At 43.7% G+C, this 19,967-nt stretch overlaps 1 protein-coding gene across 2 annotated transcripts in view; it reads left to right on the top strand.

Moving 5' to 3' along the window:
• Window positions 1-18,122: 18,122 nt before the first annotated feature.
• Window positions 18,123-19,967, top strand: part of STX8 (syntaxin 8) — a 39,815-nt gene continuing 37,970 nt past the window's right edge. For both annotated transcript variants that reach the window (XM_048487735.1, XM_048487734.1), the window contains exon 1: window positions 18,123-18,231. In XM_048487735.1, the coding sequence (XP_048343692.1) occupies window positions 18,215-18,231 (17 nt within the window). In that variant the 5' untranslated portion in view covers window positions 18,123-18,214. The remainder of the gene's footprint in view (window positions 18,232-19,967) is intronic.

The raw sequence follows: 19,967 nt of genomic DNA, 5'->3' as shown, positions 1-19,967 counted from the left end.
GACAGAAATAGAGTCATGTGAACAGTGAATGCCGAGGGTTTAACAGATAAAGCTATGCAATTTAATGTGTGTGAAAACAACAGGAAGCTGCTATAAACTATAGTAGGTTTGGGCTGTAAAAGTTCTCTTAGTTAGCAGGTCATGTGCTTAAGAATCAGGATGAGATGTCCTCATGCAAGGCAACCGCTTTGGAACTGAGCGGGCTGTTATCACTTGAAGTCTGTTTAACCCAGGAAAGCAGGTACAGAAAGGATTTCATTGCATTGTGCTTGGAGCTGGGAATATAAACTGAGCTTTATGTTGCTCTAATTCACTGCATTTATTATCTATTTATTCATTTCAAACATTTCCGTCCTGTCTTACCTCCTCAAACTTAGGGTGACTATCAGTACCACACTAGGCTGCAGCAACGACACAAAACATAAAAGTCAAATTAACAAAATAAAAAAATGCGCAAATTAAAAACCACACAGATTTTTTAAAATTAATATATTACAGATTAGAAAGCCCATAGAATTTTTAAATGCACCTAATTAAAAACACGAAGATTTAAAAACCATGGCATCTCATGTTTTATGTGATCTGAAAGCTTACATTTTATCTAAAAGGATCCGGTCTCTTCTACAATATATAAAACCACTTATGATTGGATTGCTGTAGTTTTCCCACATACCTGCTCCATGTTTCTAATTTACTGGCAGGTGCACAGAGATGTGATAGGAGGGCTAGGGCACCAAAAGCCAGAAAAAGCAATTTTTAACATTCATTAGGATACTTCATATTTTATTATAATTCCAAGGCATCAGAATATGGAGCATGGTAGTTCCAAGGCAAATTTTACTTATGGCTCTTTGTGCAGGTTTGCCCATAAGACAAGTGCTATGAAGGACTTTGTTCAACTTCTTTTTCTTTTCTTTGTTTCATTCTGTTTGTTCTGAATAAAATTATTCACTGTTTACCTAGAAAGCCCCTCAGCAAATTCATGAGCGATAGCATCTTACACTAACAACGTGCAATAAAATATTTAACTGCCCAACATGTTTTGTAAATCTTCTGTAGGGGAATCTTTAAAAACAGGCATTAACATCTTTGGGGAAAGCCGTGCTGTTGCATCCTGCTGGCTTGTTCTATTGGTGCTTTGCTTGCATGTGGAGACACAACATGATGTTGGCAATACACATAATGTGTAGTTTTAGATATTATCATGGGGGCTCTGTGTGTTATTTTCAGTGACCTTTCCAGGCAAGTATAATTTGTATTCCAGGCCTAGGGCAGGGATGACAGTGTAGTGTAAGTGTGTCAAGGGTTATATATATATTTAAAATATACCAAATCCTAGCAGCATGCACATTCAAAATGCCTGTTTGTGAAACTGTACCAATCCAGAAGTGATCTTTGGTACTACAGATAATCTTTAAAACATTTATTTCATTGAAATTTACACCCAACTTCAAAGGGCTAGCAGCAGGACCAGAAAATGTTCAGCTTTAGCTGCTCAAGCTGCAAATATGTGTTTATTAGAGGCTGGCAATAAAGCCCATACAACAGGCTCTCTTGAAAACTAATCCTTTCAGGGCAAGAAATATGGACAGGGCATATCTACAGGAAATGGCACCTGGTACAAATACTGAAATTGTCCCCCCACCCACGCATCCCAGATTTGCCAAGAAGGGGCAGCAGGGCACCTGTGAAGATGGGGAGAGTCCTTACTATCTCCATATTCACACATCCCCTTTGCAGAGCTAGATCATGGTTTTGCAAAGGGGGTAGAGCCAGCAAGGTGCCTTTGCAGATGGGGGGAGCCCATTGTGTGAAAAAATACAATGGACTCTTGTAAGTGGGAACCTGCAAGTAAGTACTCAAGAGGCCATTACCCCATCTTTTTTCTTCTTTTTTTAAATAATGTATCTTTATTGATTAAAACAAAAAGACAAGGTTCAAACATCCGCATAGACATAATCATTTACATACCATACTAATAAGTAGTTAGAAAATTAAAAGAAGAAAGATTAGAAAAGGAAGAAAGTATAGATGGTGAAGTTACAAAATATATATAAAAAAACAAAACAGAGGGTTATTTCATTGTTCAGATTGATATCATCATTAGTCTAAATTTCAATATATTAATCTTAAAAAGAAAGAAAGGACTTCTCCTTCAGTCTCAATTGTCTATTATAGTTCTATATAGCAATGTCTCTAGCTGTTTCTTTGGATTTCAGTTCATCCAGTTTGTGTTTTGGTTCCTGTATAACAAATTTATCGTTAACATAACGTATTCCTTTACCTAATAATGAAAATTATTCTTTGTCTCTCCTTAATATTTAATAGTTGATAGTTAAACTATTGTAATAAACAATCCTTACTTGGTGTGGTATTTTCTCAATAATTGAGAGTTTAGAAGTTAAACAACAATGAAACCAAATATTTAAAGCTAGATATTAATCCATAATCACTCTCTCTATATTTTTAAATATTTAAAGCTAGATCTTTTTTCCTCTGTACTCCCCCTTCTTCTCTGCCTCTCACTCTCCAACCTGCCACCCGTTCTCTTACTCTTCTCTGTTTCTGCCCTGCTACCCCAACTCTTTTTCTGTCATCCGACCCCAGCTCTCTCTTTCTCTTTTCTTACTCCAACTCTCTCATCTTTATGTTTCTTTCATTCTCTCTTTCTGGCTGCCTCACCTAGCTCTCTCTTTCTCTCCTGCCAATTATTGGTAGTTTGCCTGGAGTGCTCTGGGTGGTCATGGTGAGGCCTCTCCCTTCACAGCCCTGCTCTCATCACCTCAGCTGGATTCTCTCCCCCAAACAACCTGGGGCAGGATGGTCTGTTCAGTTATGGCTGCTGGTGCCCGTGCCAGGCTCAATGCCGATTTACTCAAGAGTTGGCTCAGGCAAAGAAAATTACAGCCCTGTGCGGACCCAGAGCTTTAGGAAATGTTACTGGCTGATTGAGGAGGAGTCTGAGAGTTGTAGTTCTGTTCGTCCCTCTGTACCTGAGGAATGGCACTCTTTGGACAACATCCTCCAGAGTCATTTGATTTTTCTGGTTCATCAATTGAGCTTTTCTGTTCAATTGTGTAGTAAAGTGTCAGCCTCCAGGTGGAACTAGGGGATCCCCTGAAATTCCACTTTTCACCAGACTACAGAAAAAGGAGAAAATGAATGCTTTCCAGTGTGGGTTCTGGGGCATTGTACCCCACTGAGGTCCCTGCCTTCTCAGACTCCATCCCCAAATAACTTGGAGTTTCCGAATCCGGATCTGACAACCCTACCAGGAGCAGCAGTGGTGTAGTGGTTAAGAGCAGGTGCATTCTAATCTGGAGGAACCGGGTTTGATTCCCTGCTCTGTGCTTGAGCTGTGGAGGCTTATCTGGGGAATTCTGATTAGCCTGTGCACTCCCACACACGCCAGCTGGGTGACCTTGGGCTCGTCACAGTTCTTCTGAGCTCACCTCACAGGGTGTTTGTTGTGGGGAGAGGAAGGGAAAGGAGCTTGTAAGCCCATCTGAATCTCCTACAGGAGAGAAAGGGGGAATATAAATCCAAACTCCTCCTTCTTCTTCTACCCCTGAACCCTCACCTGTAGTTGGGGAGGGGGCAACCTGGCAACCCTGATATTTAGTCACTGTCTTGGGCCAACGAATCTTCTTTCCTTATATATCTTCTCTTACCAATTGGAATGGATAATACATTTCTTCTGCAGCTGTGACCAGCCTCTGTAACGGTGCAGTCTCAAGCTGGCCCTTGCTTTCAGGAACAGAATGCCTTGACTCTGAGATGTTTTAATTGTCTTTCTGGTGGGTGTTCAAAACTGTTCTATCTAATTACATGCCATTCGACTAAAAGTAACTACTGATTGTGGCTCTAGAAGATGAAAAAGCGTTTGGATTTATATCCTGCCTTTCCCAACCACGATGAGTCTCAAGGCAGTTTACAAACTCCTTTCCCTTCCCCTCCCCACAGCAGACACCTTGTGAGGTAGGTGGGGCATGACTAGGCCAAGGTCACCCAGCAGGCTTCATGTGAAGGAGCAGGGAAACAAATCCAGTTTGCCAGGAAAGAGTCCACCACTCATGTGGGGGAGTTGGGAATCAAACTTGGCTCTCCAGATTAGAGTCCACTGCTCTTAACAACTACACCATGCGGGCTGCTTGTCCTGCAGTGTAGCTGATTGAAATTGCTATGAGGTATTTAAATTAAATTGTTTTGCTGCCTTGATGTGTGGGTATTTTTTGCTTACTGTTTTGATTTTGGGTTGTGTAAGCCACCTTGAGTCACTGTGAGATGTTCAATATAAAGGTTTTAATAAATAAACACTTATGTTCTGCTTTTCTACTGCTTGCCATAATATTGCAAAGCAATATTAAAAGTGTAGGGAAGGGAGCAGAATCACAGCAATAGATGGGCACAAGCAAAAGTCAAAACTGGTGCTTAAATGCAGGAACCAAGGAAATATCTCTGGAGAAGGTATCCCAAAAATGCAGCAATGGGCCACTCATCAGCTGCCAGATGCGGGAGGGTGGAGTACCCGGAGTAATAGGCCCATTAGTGATTTTTCAAACTGTATTTTGAAAATTTGTATCCTTCTTTCTATTTGATGTTAGGCTTACAAAAATGAAAACTACTGATACTCTTAAGGAGGGGCCCGCTTTGGAGAAAGGCTGCGGCTCATTGGAGAACCCTCTGCTTTGCATGCAGAAGGTCCCATGTTCTGTCCCCAGCACCTCCAGATAAAAGATTTGGTCAGTAGGTGATGTGAAAGGCCTCTGCCTGAGACCTCGCAGAGTAGATAAGGCTGGCCTTGATGGTCTGATTCAGTATAAGGCAGCTTCATGTTAGTTCAAGTGAATGGGCACTGGGAAGTTTTTTCAGAAGTAAGAAGACCTTCAGATATCTGAGCCTAGACTGTCAAGGAAACCAACTAAAGGCTTTCAACGGAAAGCACAGGGCATTTTATCACATGGGCATAGAAGGTAGATGTCCTAGGCTTCTTACCGTCTGGGGCCCCTCCTCAGGCTCAAGAGCTTCTGTGGCTTACTTTTCTGGCTGCTCATGAGTTCCCTTCAGGTGGAGGGAAAGCAGACAGTGAGTGCTGTCAACAACCACTACAACTGCAGGCATGCCATCTAATAGGATTCAGAGGTGAGATGTATTTAAAACAGTTCGCATACACCTCCTTGACACTTTTGCTAGGCTGCTCTTCAGCTGTCCACAGGAAAGGGAGCGAAGGACTTCATGCATTTGGGGAATACTCAAACCTGAGACAAATTGGCAACTGGATTGATGGCAGCTCATTACATAAACAACAAGGCGTATGGCTAGAGAGTGGTCCCTCCAGTACGCCTGTCATAAGCCTGCTTTGAAAGAGCTGGCACAGAGTAGACCGTGGACACTGATCAAACATGCATTTGTGTTCCACCAAGCATCAAGCTTCTTCCCATTTTTGAAACTGTAACATACCTGCATCTCTCTGAAACAGTGTTGGGTAGTGGTTAGAGTATTGTACTTTGAGCAGGGAAGCCCATATTTCTATTTCTACTCCGTTGTTGGGCTGACTGTCCTTCTCCACACCACTTTCTTTTTTAAATCTCATGTTCTCCCAGGAGCACATAACCTTGTAAAACGATCACAACATCTCTCTTAATCCCAGTTGCTAAATATTGCATCAGCATTTCTTCAGAGCTGAATTTGAACAACTGTGAGAAACAACAGCAAAACATTTGGCGTGCTGCAGCCCTGGGAGCAGTGAGATTTATTTTAGTCTTGGTGTCATAATTTTCTATAACAATGAAATAGATTTGTAGCTGACGGGCAGGAAAGATTTTTCTTTCCTCACAGATTATTCTTCTAGCTGCTTTCACTTTAGAAGGGGCAAAGAAGGAGATCTGTTTGTCCGCTGATGCCTCAATGCATCCCAGATCAAGATACCTTCATTATGTAAAATTTCCATTAATAGCCTGACTGTCATATTCTGAACCAGCTAAAGTTTCTAAATAGTCATCAAAAGCAGGCCCACATAGTATTGATCATATGCTACCCTCCTTCTGAGGAAATAAAAAACCCCACACATTCATCCCCTTTTATCCATTTTATCCTTCCTACAATCCTTTGAAATATGTTAAACTGAAAGTATATCACTGGCTGAGGATCACCAAGCAAGTCTTGTGGCAGAATGGCGATTTGACCATTACCTAGCATGACACTCTAACCACTAAACCACACAAGTTTGCCAATTTGGACACAGATGAAACCTGGACAACTGTGGTGTGGTCAGTTCCTTCAAACAAGGGACATAGCAGCTTTAACTGGTAAGAAGCACTTTGTGCTATGGATATCAAAGTTCCCAAGTGGAGAAAAGTGGTAGAGGACTGGAATGTCTGGCTCTCTGAAGCAATCGAGACAATTGCTCCCTGATGCCCTCTTTGTTCCCACATCAACCCGGCTTTTTGGTGCACTGAGAAACTACAGTTGATGAAGAAAAAATTAAGGCTGATTCCACACGGTCAATTAATCGTGTGATACTCATGCAAAATATCAAGGATTCAGGAAGAACTCCCCATTGCCTGATCGACAAACAAGGATTCATCAAGGTCCCGCCCCAACACGGCATGACAGCCAATCAGGAGAGACCCGCCAAGCCAATCACATGGTACTAGGGATTGTTACATTTCTTGAATCTGAGATAGGACTGTGGCAGTAAGTGACATTGTGGGGGGGGGGGATGTCCCAGAGGCATCCACTTGGTTGTAGAGTGCCACAAGGGGCTATCCTCTCCCCAGCATTGGTTGAATCCCCACTACCGTCTTAGCCAGGTTTCAGAACACAAACTAACCAGGTTTGAGGGACGACCTCCCCGGTCGAATCCCCACTACCGTCTTAGCCAGGTTTCAGAACACAAACAACCTCAAACCTGGTTAGTTTGTGTTCTGAACCCTGGCTAAGACGGTAGTGGGGATTCAACCATTGTTTAACATCTACATGCTGCCCCTGGCACACCTAGTTGGAGCTCTGGGCTGAGTTGTCACCAATAAGCAGATGATACTCATCTTTTTCTGTTGATGGAGAACCAGCCTCCTGCCACCCCAGATGCTCTGGCAGTGTCTGGAGGCTGTATCTGGATGGTTGAGAAAGAGTAGGCTGAGGTTGAATCCATTGAAGGCAGAGGTCCTGGGGTTGGGTTGGAGGGGGAGATTTTCAACTGCCACGATTTGCTGTGTGGCATTACAACCTGTTGCATCTGTTGGGAGAAACAACACCTGGTGTGTGTTTTCCTTTTGCACATAGAGCAGAGTGCTCAGAGGCTGAAACACAGCGGAGCTTACCAGGACAACCACGTGGACGAGCTTGGGAGAGAGAGCGAACTTAGGCACAAAAGAAAGTCACAGTCGTTTGTAGTTTCTAATCTATTAAAAAAGTATTTATTAGTGAACTCCATTCTGGATAGAAAGGTGGAGAGATAGGTTCACTAACTATCCTATTCTAGCTGGATGGAGACGGATGCGCAGGAGACACATCCTCTCCCTAGGCATGGTGAAAGTAAGATGGAGAAGGAGGTGGAAGCAAGGGAGGAAGTCCCTAAGAGTATCAGTCTACATCAAAGGATAGGACCAGCATGATAGAGTAAAGGTGACAAATTCCTAGGTCCCTTTCTAGTCACTGGCTATCTAGTAAAAAAAAACCCTCTATAGGTAGAGGCAGGAAACAGCGTAAAGTCCCTTTCTTCCAACAGCATCTGTAAAAGCCTGGGTGTGAATCTGGAGTCTTCCTTGTCTATGGAGGTCCAGGTCACACACATAGCAAGGGTAGCCTTTTCCCATCCCCAGCGGGCCAGGCAGTTGGCCCTCTACCTATCTCACTCAGATCTAGCCACAGTGATCCATGCAACAGTCACCTCCAGGCTAGATTACTGCAGCTCACTCTATGCTGGCCTTCCCTTGAGACTGATCCGGAAATTAAAACTGATCCAAAATGTGGCAGTGAGGCTCTTCACTGGAACAGCAGTGAGGGAGCACTTAACAAGTGATATGCCACTTGTTACCAGTTGAATTCCAGATCATGTTTTGTCTCTTTAACAGAAGCTATGGAAATAGGCTGTTGAAGCTTATAGCATCTAGTTCAATGGTGGCGAACCTTTGGCACTCCAGATGTTATGGACTACAATTCCCAATTGGCTATGCTGGAAGGGCCTGATGGGAATTGTAGTCCATAACATCTGGAGTGCCAAAGGTTCGCCACCACGGATCTAGTTCAATCTTTAATAAAAGCACTGGGCATTTTCTACAAGTCATCTGGTAACCTGGCTAAGGGATTTCCATTGTGAAGACTGAAGATCATCTAGGACAGGGGTCAGGAACCCGCGGCTCACGAGCCGCAAATGGCTCTTTCGAGCTTGTGGTGCGGCTCCCGGCCCCTTCCTGGGGAGAGTGGGGAATCCCCCACCTTTGCAAAGAGGGGGAGAAAAAAGCGGCGGCCGGCGGGTGTCCGTCCGTCCTTTGGGAGAAAGGGAGGGGGTGGCCTGGGCGCCGGTCTCCCTGCCCTGTCCCCGGCTGCTCTGGAGGGCGTTTGGCCTGCTCGATGGCGGTGGCGGCGGCTTCTGCAGCCCGCCTTCCCTCCATGCCATGGTGGGAAAGAGGCTGCAGAAGCCGCCGTCGAGCAGGCCAAACGCCCTCCAGAGCAGCCTGGGGCAGGGCAGGTACAAAGCAGCCTTCATGGCTGCGATCATTCGCAGGGGGGGGCGACCTGGGAGGGAGGGAGGGAGGGAGGGGGTGGCCTGGGCGCCGGTCTCCCTGCCCTGTCCCCGGCTGCTCTGGGGGGCGTTTGGCCCACCCGAGGGGCAGCGGCGGCTTCTGCAGGCTCTTTCCCGCCATGGCAGAGCTGGGGAACTCTCAGCTCTGCCATGGAGGGAAGGCGGGCTGCAGAAGCCGCCGCTGCCGTGGAGTAGGCCAAACGCCCCCCAGAGCAGCTGGGGGCAGGGCAGGTGCAAGGCAGCCTTCATGGCTGCGATCGTGCGTGGGGGGGTGGTGGTGTTCATCCGCCGTTTGGGAGGGAGGGAGGGGGTGGCCTGAGTGCTGGTCTCCCTGCCCTGTCCCGGGCTGCTCTGGCGGGCGTTTGGCCCGCCCAATGGGCAGCGGCGGCTTCTGCAGCATTTTTCCCGCCATGGCAGAGCTGGGGAACTCTCAGCTCCGCCATGGAGGGGAAGAACTGCAAGAAGCCACCGTTACCATCGAGCCAAACAAGCTTACCCCCAGAGCACCCAGGGGACAGGGCAGGTGCAAGGCAGCCTTCTTGGCTGGGATCCGTGTGTGTGGGGGTGTCCGTCCGCCGTTTGGGAGGGGAGGGGGTCGCGTGTTTTTTTGTTAATTTTTAGTTATTTTCTTTTAAAAGTTAAAAATGTTAAAAATGTGTTCTTTACATAAATAAAAAATATTTTTCTCTGTAGCACTTCGTGGATTTCATAAGCAACACACTATAATTGTTTTATATACAAAGAGTAAAGGTAAATAACCAAAATACACAGTGTTATCTTCATTTTAAATGTCAAAAAGTATTTGCGGCTCTATGTGTTTTCTTTTCCGTGGAAAATGGGTCCAAATGGCTCTTTGAGCGTAAAAGGTTCCCTACCCCTGATCTAGGATCCCAATCCATATGCTTGGTCTGTAGGGAAGCACAACCATGCCGAACACAGGCCAAATATCAGCTTCTCAGCAGCCAACTCTGATGTCTTCTTAATTTAATTTCAATTTATTAGTCCTTAGAAAGGTGATATATTTCACGTTACAGAGCTAAATGTTAACCTGCCAATATCTGCAGATCAAACTGCTATTAGATGGAGTGTGTGTAATCAAAATGCTATCTGGCAGGCATTGCTTGCCAAACTATACCCCCAAATGCTCTAAATAATTTCTGTTCTCGACTTTCACAGTGGCTGCAACCTTCTTCTAATTTTGTACCATCAGGACATGTGCAGATTGAGTCTATGCAAATATACTCAGAAGTAAGTGCCAGTAACCAAATGGGCCAAACAGGATTTCCAAGTGTCCCTTCTTGCACATTCCTGACATGCCGCAATATGGAGAAGAGTTTCCTCCTGCTTCTCCAGATGAATCAAAGCAAGCCAAATGGAGGTGGATAAAAGGAATAATTAAGGAATTGTAAGAAAGGGATCACTCTTTCATGAGATTTTAATGGGGGAAGAAATGAAATATGCAGAGGCCCCATTCCCTCCAGATGAGCAACACAGATGAGTGTAATGAATGTTTCATGATCTGCTCGTGACAAATGTACAAAGAGAGCTGTGAAGCCCATCATCTTCTTAACCCCATTTGTGCAAGGGTTCAGAAAAGTAAAGCAAGAACAGGACCCTGGGAAGCACAGTCTGGGGAGGCCTGTCCATTAACTGGACAGAACACAGCAGCTGCAGTGGCTAGCCTCAGTTAATCACTGAGTGTTGGCCACTCCATAATGTCCTGAACTTGATAGTGCTAGGAAGAGAAGAACACCGGGTGGGATGCACTCCTGATGATGAAGGGGAAACTTGACATAATACTTCAGCTACCATCATTACCATGCTGAGGAAACAGATTTCACCAGGACGTACTGCTGCAAACTAACCAGAAAAGGACTCTTGCATGCTTCTGTGCCTTTAACAGCACTTTTTTTTTCAGATATTAGCCAGTAAAATTTTTATGGCAAGAAGAGAAGCATGACTATGTAATAATGGCTTCAGAGCAAGCTGTTGCTTAAAGGCACAGGAATAATTTTTTTAAAAAAGTCTGCAAATACAGTGTACATTTCTCTTGCATTCTTGAGCTAATGAACTGCACTAGAGTTGGTGAGCCAGGATCTTACGAAGGTCTGGTTTCCTAAGCTACCTACAAGAGAGACTGAGCAGTGAAGTAATATGTTGATACAGCACCAAAAGAATTTCTACCTTTTTTCCCCACTGGCAGGGGAAATAACCAATAACCCCTAGGAGAGAAATGCCTTGGTTTCTTCGCTCTCTCTCTCTCTTTCTCACACACACACACACACACCCTACTTGTAATGCTATGCAGGCTGTCCTTACAGTTTGTTTTTACGGCTCTCTGGTGAGTTAGAAAAAAAGCAGCAACATGCTTACCGGATACCCACAGCAGCCCCAGTTCCGGCCGCCATCTTGGAATTACTGCATATACTTGAGTATAAGCCGAGGGGGGTTTTCAGCATAAAAATATGCTGGAAAAGTTGGTTTATACTCAAGTATGTAAGGTACTTTCAGTGGTTTACTATCATCTTGCAAAAGTTTCTCTTCTTCACTGTCCTTCAATTCAATAAAATATTTTTCATTATTGCAAACATGGGGAAAAGATCCAGAGTCCAAAAGGAATAAATTCACTTTATTATTGCAGCCATTTGTCATCATGTATGCACATCTTTACCTTTGTTTGCCCCTTTTCTTTAACTTTCTCTTTGTCTTTTATAAGCATTATTCTATAAAACATCAGAAAAAAACACAAAATTTAGAAACAGAACACCTAGCAATATGTGGAAAAACTGCACAGCAATTAAACAAATAAAACAGAGTAATCAGTACTTCTCCAGAGATGAATGGTGTCAGGGAGGGTGGAGGAAAAGGGGAAAACCCCCAGTAACAGCCAAACAATCCAACAACAGCAAAACGTCTGGGGAAAACAAATGATACACAGCCACCCCTTCCTCTACCTTTTACAAGAAAGAATCAGAATTATTGTGCAGTGACTATAAAAGCAAATCTTCACCTATTTTGCAATCCTAGGGTGTGAGTGCCAAGGAAAAATATGAGTTGAGTAGTCAATGAAAACAACACACAGTCCAAAAATAGAAAAGAGTTTTTCTGAAAACTTGCAGAAGGACAATAATCTTGCATGTAGTATCTCGTAACAACCTTTCGAATGTCTCTCAAAATAAAGGCTGTTTATGAATACGTATAAGAATATATCTGTGATTCAGGAAAAGCAGTATGCCCAGTGGACAAGCCGGGAGAAGTGGATAAATAGCTTGGGTTGTCATTGTGGATCGCCTGGACTGCGTGAATGGGAGATCCCTATCCAAATAACCTTTTCTCAGGTTGCTGCTCAGTCTCACAGGAAATGTGAGGATAAAGCAAAGAATGTTTAAAGTATTTCATACACCCCAGAGTACCTTAGAAATGATAATGAATATCAAATATATATGAGACATTTGTGAATGTATGTGGTGAGCATGAGGAGGAAGGGACCCTCTGAAAGGTACAGAAGATGACATTGATGATAAAGTCCCTTTCTGCAAGGGCTTCAACTGTTCAATGGTTGACCCACTGCTTTCAATCGCTGGACAGAAGCCAAAAACCCTATTAATAATAACTAACGTTTTGTTATCAGTCTGGAGAATAATTGTACTCAAACAGATTGTCACGTGGCCTGTCTGATACAATCAAGGCGAGGCAGGCTTGTTGATGCTCTGGAGGGAGAGTGCCAAGGACAAAGACTATGTGGAGACCATGGCTAATGGACCTGCATTGATGCTTATTGATCACAATGCTCAGCGGTGTCACAGTATGCTACATCTACTATATTTCTCCAACTTGATGCCTGTTCTTTACCTGAGTTGAAAACTCTGTGCTAAAGGTAGCCAAGATAGGACTGATACTTTAACTGACCAGACCAGAAGGTGCTAATGGTTGTCATCATGCATAACATGTGGTTGTGTGAATCTTTTCTTGTTTGGTACTCTGTAAGATGTCAGGCACTGTAAACAATATACTTTTATGACATTTTGGTGATGCTTGAAAAAGATATATCTGTGTCATTCCTTTTAGCTTATGCCACGGAAATATTCATTTTAAGCACTTTGGTTCTCTATAGCTTTGTCCACTTAAACAGTTAACCCTTTAACACCAGGTGTGTAGCATCTCTGGCCGCTAAAATAACCAGAATAGATTTATGTGCTAAATTTCTCCAAGTCAGGGTATTGTTACAATCACAGGAGAGGGATAATTTTTAAGTGGCAATTAAAGCTGCCAGTTGGATAGGAAAAATGTTCTTTTCCCTTCACAAATCAGAAGAAGTGAGCTGCGACTCTCAGAAACTCATAACTATTGTTAGTCTTTAATGTGCTACTGGATTTTTGTTTTATTCTGCCTCTTTAACAGCAATTTAATTAGTGGAAGTGGTCAGTTGAAACTTTTTATGGTATAAAGTTAAAAAGCATCACCTGAACTGCTGGCAGCTCAAACAGGCCATTTCCGCACGGGCCTAATACAGTGCCCTGGGGACGGCAAAAAACACCGTCCCCAGGGAGCTGTTCGCATGGGGGGCGCAGCTGCTTCGCAGCCGTGCTGCCCTCGCGCCTCCCGAGTGGTGCGAAGCCGCCGTTTTCCTACCTTACTTCCCAAGCGAGGTTTACGGAAAACGGCGGCTTCCAGCCACTGCCGTGCGAATGGCAGCGGCTGGAAGGCGCCATCCCTCCCCCCTGTGCCTGGTTGACCTACCTTCTCTGCGACCGTCCGGCGCGTCGCCGAGGCCTGGGGACACGCCCCCCCGCCCTGTGATGCCGGAGTGGTCAAGCAGGGCAGGGGGGCATGTCCCCTGGCCTCGGCGATGCGCCGGACGGTTGCAGAGAAGGTAGGTCGACCGGGCGACGACGCAGCGCGGCACCGTCGTCCCAGTAGTTTCTTGGGTCGCCGTCATGTACGCCGACCCAACTCCCACCGTGGCCATGCGGAAACGGCCAGATATTAAAAGGACAGTCCAAGGGAGAAGCTTAAAAGTTGGCAAACTAGTGGTTAGCCTTTTTTGTCCTCTGCACCTACCAGTTCAATTCCACCTCTTCTTTCTTCTTTTCTTACCCATCAAATTGTTTGATATTACCTGGTACAAGTTAACCAACTCCTTTCAGCTACTCCTTGAGTGAAGACTGATCAGTTCTTGCTTTTTGCCATGGCCATTTCTCATTCCCTTACACAGGACAAAAGAAGAGCCTCGTGGTACCTTGGAAATTAATGTAGCATAAGGTTTTTTTTAGCTTTCGCAGTCAGATTCATGAACTTTAAATCAGAAAAAATGTTATACACAGAAAGAGGAAGGAAAAAATACAAGCAATATATTAAAAACTCTACTTTGTGACATTTCTTTGCAACAGTTGTGACTCATCACTGTACTTGTTTCCTTATGAGTTTTCCTGTTCACATTTACTTTCTTCTTTTTGTATATACAGATCTTTCTGACAGAGAATTTACTTCATGCATCTGACCAAGGTGCCACAAGCTGCTTCATATGTATGCCAAATAAATAACATCAAGAATATTTTTTCAAAAACAAAAAACATATCTACATATAGAGTGGGTTAGCATCAGTGATATTAATACAACAGTTCCTTTGACAGGTTGATTTTTACCGCACACACATTTTCACAATGACAGAACAATTGCTGTTACAGTTTTCAGTTCATAATTATTACTGTAGCACAGCTCAAAGCCTCCATAATTTTGATGCAATCTGCATAGTGTCCCTTTTGTTTAGCAGAACATCACCTTCTGCCATCACTTGATCTCCATGTCAAGAGCCCCACCTGTTAATTTTCTACTGTAAAAAGGACAAGAAAAAGACCAGGTAACTCTATCAGTTGGTCCCAGTTTCATGGTTCTGAGCCCAACAACAGAACTTGCAAAATAATTATTTTCTTACTCCTGCTGAGTAAGAAAGCAACATCCTTGTCTCATAACCTGGGAATAAGGATTTGTACATGCAGGGTCATCTTAACAGCATTATAGGTGCCTGAGCAAAGCAGTACATGAGATATGTACACTTCCATGCACATGTGGTTGCAGAGGTGACCATGATAAAATCAGAGGTGAATGCCAATGTATACTTGTTATAAAAATTAACATTAATATTGTTCATTATCTTTAGTAAAACACATGCTAAATATGCATTTTCCAATGACAAATATTTATAGTTTTGTATAGTACTGTATTTCTTTATTGACAGCAAGTCATAAAATACATAGATTAGCATGGGCCCCCTATGCTGATGCCCCCCCCCCCCCCGGGGAACTGCCCAGTATGTGAATACGTTACGACGGCTCTGAGCACATGACTGCCAAATTTGTTAGGATGTAATAATTATGTAAAATCAAAAGTAAAGAGAAGATAATCATTTAACTGATTAAACAGATTTTTGTGTGAAACAGACTTTTTTCTGTGATACATCTCTGAAGATGCCAGCCACAGAGGCAGGCGAAACGTTAGGAACAAAATCCACCAGACCACAGCCACACAGCCCGGAAAACCCACCAGAACCAATTTAACTGATTGTTTACTTGCAAATGTTTGGGTTCCAAACATGGCATTATTTCAGGAGCGTCCATGCAAAAACTGCTGAGTTTTCACTCTCCTCCAAGGTGGCATCTGGATTAGGACTGTGACATCCCAAAGACAGGAAATACTGATAACAAGTCTTGAGATAACTTATAGACTAATGAATTTACTGAGCCTTGGCTTTCATTGAGCTAGGTTGCCAAGCCTGACATAGGAAATTCCAAGAGATCTGGGTGTAGGTCTGGGGAGGGCAGATTATGGGGAAGGGAGAGAGCTCAACGGGGATATGCTGAGATAGTCTGTACTGTAAAGCTGCCATTTCCTCAGGGGAGCTGATCTCCGTGGCCTGGAGATAATTTCAGGAGAACTCCAGGCCCTACCTGGAGCCTGGTAACCCAAGCCCATCTTAGATGCATGAAGCGAATACACAGATACGTCGGTTGAAGTTCCTGCTAAGAATTACTAAGAATCATCCCATGTAGCAGCAGTAAGAATTCTTTTTAAAAACCAAGTCATGTAGTAGCAAGCCCATTCACACCTTAGCTAAAGCAACTATTCTTGCACAGGAGACGCTGCCCAGCCATCAATCAACAATTCCATTTGGTGACCTTTGGTCAGGCATTCTCAGTCTAATCTGATTTACAGTGTCAGTGTGAAGATAAAGGAGTTTGTGTGGAAGGCCATGTGTGGAGAAATAACCTCTGTCCAAGAATCCATCCCCCTAATCTACAGTCTTTTTTTCAGGAACCCAGCTGAAAAATCATAGCTGGTAGAAAGGGAAAGGTCGAAGGAAAAAGCCACCAGGCTCCAAGCACAGAGCATTCAAGTTCTCAGTTATGCTAACATCCCTAGCTGAAGCAGGACAATGGTTTACCACTCTACATTTTGCTACTAATAGTCACACTTAAAGCCTATGAACTAAGTCACACCTAGAACCATAAAGCCAGGAAAACTAGAAAACTCTTCCTTTGGGGTGGGGGCAACATTTAAACTCAGGAATCGTGGAAGGAACTCTCCTTACACTCCTAGCACAAGCCATCATAGACTACATAAACTTAGGCTCATTCCGCACATGCAGAATAATGCACTTTCAAACTGCTTTCAATGCTCTTTGAAGCTGTAAGGAATGGCAAAATCCACTTGCAAACAGTTGTGAAAGTGGTTTGAAAATGCATTATTTTGCATGTGCGGAAGGGGCCTAAGAGAATCCATCTTGCCCAGTTGGCAAGGGACAATGAGGAGAAGTCTCCACCAGGCAGCCCCACTCGGCAGCCAAGGCTGGGTGTACCCAGCAGAAGTATGGTGGTGGCGATGGCGGCGGCAGCTCCCTGATGAAACGCTGAAACTGACCATTCACAGAGTTGGTGGACATTGTTCTTTAGTTAGTTCTTAGGGTTGTTATAATGGGAGGTTAGCATGGAATTTTTAGTTTGATTGTATTGCTTTTTCTCTTGTTATGATGTCAGCATTTAGATTGTTTTAGGTAATGTTTAGTATATTAGATAGTGAATTTGTTATATTGTTGGTCGTTTGCAGGTAGTGTTAGGTATAGGAGTTATGAGGTCCTGTTTTAGATTAATTATTAGTTTTGGCTTACTATACGGACACTGCAATTAATTACATAGAAGTTTAGTCCTAGGTCGTATTTTGTAATTTGACAACATAATAGAAAGTCACCATCTGAATTTATGCATGTTAATTACGATGTTAAATCTATTGTTATTTCTTGCTGTTTGATGTTATATTATTAGGTTTATGTTATAATTTGTTATCATGTTGTTTGCTGCTATGTTGTTATTAGGCTGTTTGGTTATGAAGTTTTGATATTTCAAATATTGTTTATTGTTGTTGTTGATTGATATTATGATTACTGATGCAGATGCATGCGAAATGTTAGGAACAAGATCTACCAGACCACGGCCAAACAGCCCGGAAAACCCACCAAAACCAGCTGAACTCAGCCGTGAAAACCTTCGACAATACAAAGTTTAGGATATATTCCAAGTGTAGTGAGAGGGGACTGTATGTTTTCATCTCTTCTTGGTTTCCTTGATAAGCCTGAAATGCTTGAACATGACTTATATATTTGTTTTAGTCATGTATTAACTTATGTTTTGAAAAATCAATTTCCAATCTCTGGAAAAACAACACACTTGTTTGATCTTGCTACTTGAAGTGTGGTAATGAGAAGGGGCAGCAGACAAGCTAGCTATTGCTGGAGCATGTTAGTTTGAAATTGCAAAGTTGTGATAGAATGCTGGTAGAGAACTTGCTTGTATGAGCGTAACAAGAGAGGCAGCAACTAGAAAAAGCCGTTAAACAGAAATGCATGTAAAGTGCTACAGGTACAACTCAGTTTGGCAGGGGGTTGGCAACTGTTCTATCAGCTGGTGTAATAGTAGTAGTAGTGAAGCCAATATATACATGCTTTCTATTGCACAGAACTCTCCATCGAAGAATACTCATAGTCTCAAAAGGGAAAACGAGTTCATTTATAACGATTGCAACTCGTTATAAATATACTGTGCGGAATGAGCCATAGAGAAGACAATGCCTTGGACTGGGTACAAACAAGTGGGTATCTTTGTTTCGGGCACATCCATGAAACTGCACCCAGATAGAGATGAACCGGACACTAGAGGGTTTTCGCGCTCCCACCAAACTTGACCCTAATTGTTTCTTGTTCAGCCCGCGCACGTGGACTTTCGATTACTGGGCGAGAATATGCAATGCAAATGCACATTTCTCGTTCACCTGATCCGGCGCGCTTCAGGTAGACGTCGCGCCCCACTGTGGACTGACTTCAACCGTTCAAGTCTTTTCTGTTCGCGCTCAGTTGTGTGAGCCTCGGCGGATACCGTAGTCAGGTGATCTGAACCGGAACTGTTGCCGGGTGCGGCCATGGCTCCAGACCCCTGGTGAGTGAGTGGGGCTGGGGCTGCGCTGATCCGGCCAGAGGTCCGCGGGCGGGTCGCTGAGTATTTCTTTCTCAGGCTGTGATCTTTGATCTTAGTACGAGCGCAGGGAAGCTGGCCTGAGCAAGGAAAGGACCGCCTTAAGTCTGTAGCTCCACACACCCCTCTCTTCATCCCTGTATATATTTGCTATTCGTTGTGATGGGGTGGGTGGGAGTGTTTTCCTGCCCTGCGTCTCCTTCCACAATTAACTCTTTCCACAAATCGCCTAAGACGAATTCATTATAGTGTGGGTGGATAATCGGCTTCATCCCGTTAGAAAAAACCGCGTAAATCACGATCAGGTATAAAGGAAGGCCGGTCTCTTATCCTATCTAATGGTTGTGTAGACCTTGCAGTACAAGCTGGACCTGCCCATGTTTCTTCTCTGTTGCAGCGAGTATGGATAAAAGTCCCCATATTACTTTGCACAGAGGAAAACAACAAGAGACTCGTGGCATAAAAGACAAGTTGTGTTTCCACTAGATTGTGTTAATGTATCGAAATTATTGGACTGTGCCTTTCTGAAGACAGGGGTCTACTTAAGCACATATCCTACTCTGGGTCATTTGGATAAAGTGAATTTTTTTTAAAACCCTGAAAATAAAAAGGGATGTGCACTGTGAATGCCCTGTTGAACAGTCGAGTATGAGTTTTATGTTGTCCATAATGATTCAATAAATTATCGCCACATCCCGCAAATGTTCACTCATCGTTTCTTGTCAGGCTGAATTGCACTGTATTTTTGGCAAAACAATCTTCTAAGTTCGACAATACAAATCTTCTAAGTTCTTTATCATAAGGAGTAATTTTGCATTATACTGTTCACCTCACATTTGTAGACTTGCAGTAGGTTCTTGCAAATAACCACTGGCCTTTGGCTGTTTTATTTAAATTTTTATACTTCACTTTGCTCCCCATGTGGAAACCCAGATTGGTGTGCAACATTATCATCTCTTTTTATCTGCACAGAAGTGTGAATACTTTTGGCTGGAAGTTACTGTCTGGCCCAAGGTCTTCTATGTGGAGCTCAAATCTGGATCTTCAAGATCTGAATCCGCTGCTCTAACTACTACACCAATTTGGCTCAATAAAGTCAGGCTTTGTTTGGGGACTTTCTGTGAAATGATGGGCAGTTGGTGTACCACGTTAAATTCTAAAAGTCAGCCAAATCTTTGGATACTTAAATCTGGTGACTGGAACTGGGAATAGACAAAACAATTCGTTGGGGGTGTGTGTGTTAAAATCCTCAAAATGATAAAAGGAGCAAATGTAGGTTTAAGCAATAGATTCCCTCAGTGGCTATTGCTAGGCAACTACAGCATTTCAGGGCTTGGTTCTGTCAGTAAAAGCAAGGGAAAGGACTATTTTGACCTTTGAGGGAAAGCTCTTTGGGGCCAGGCCTGACTAGGGTTGCCAGCTCCAGAGTGAGAAATACCTGGGGATTTTGTAGTGGAACCTGAGTAGGGCAAAGTTTGGAGAGGGAGCAGGCTTCAGTCGAATATAATGCCATAGAGTCCTCCCTGCTCTCATTTTCTTCAGGGGAACAGATCTCTGCTGTCTGGAGGTCACTTGTAATTTGGGGGGGGGGGGGATCTCCTGAAGGTAGGCAATCTAGATCTGACAGCAACCTCTGAGTGAGCTGATACCATCCAGCTTCCATGACTCAGATACGCCTGACTTCTAGTTACTGATCAAAA

This window comes from Sphaerodactylus townsendi, linkage group LG03, assembly GCF_021028975.2.
Source record: "Sphaerodactylus townsendi isolate TG3544 linkage group LG03, MPM_Stown_v2.3, whole genome shotgun sequence".
NCBI classification, from domain to species: domain Eukaryota; kingdom Metazoa; phylum Chordata; class Lepidosauria; order Squamata; family Sphaerodactylidae; genus Sphaerodactylus; species Sphaerodactylus townsendi.
Note: the sequence above shows the minus strand (reverse complement) of the source record. Positions and strands in the feature narration are given on the sequence as shown.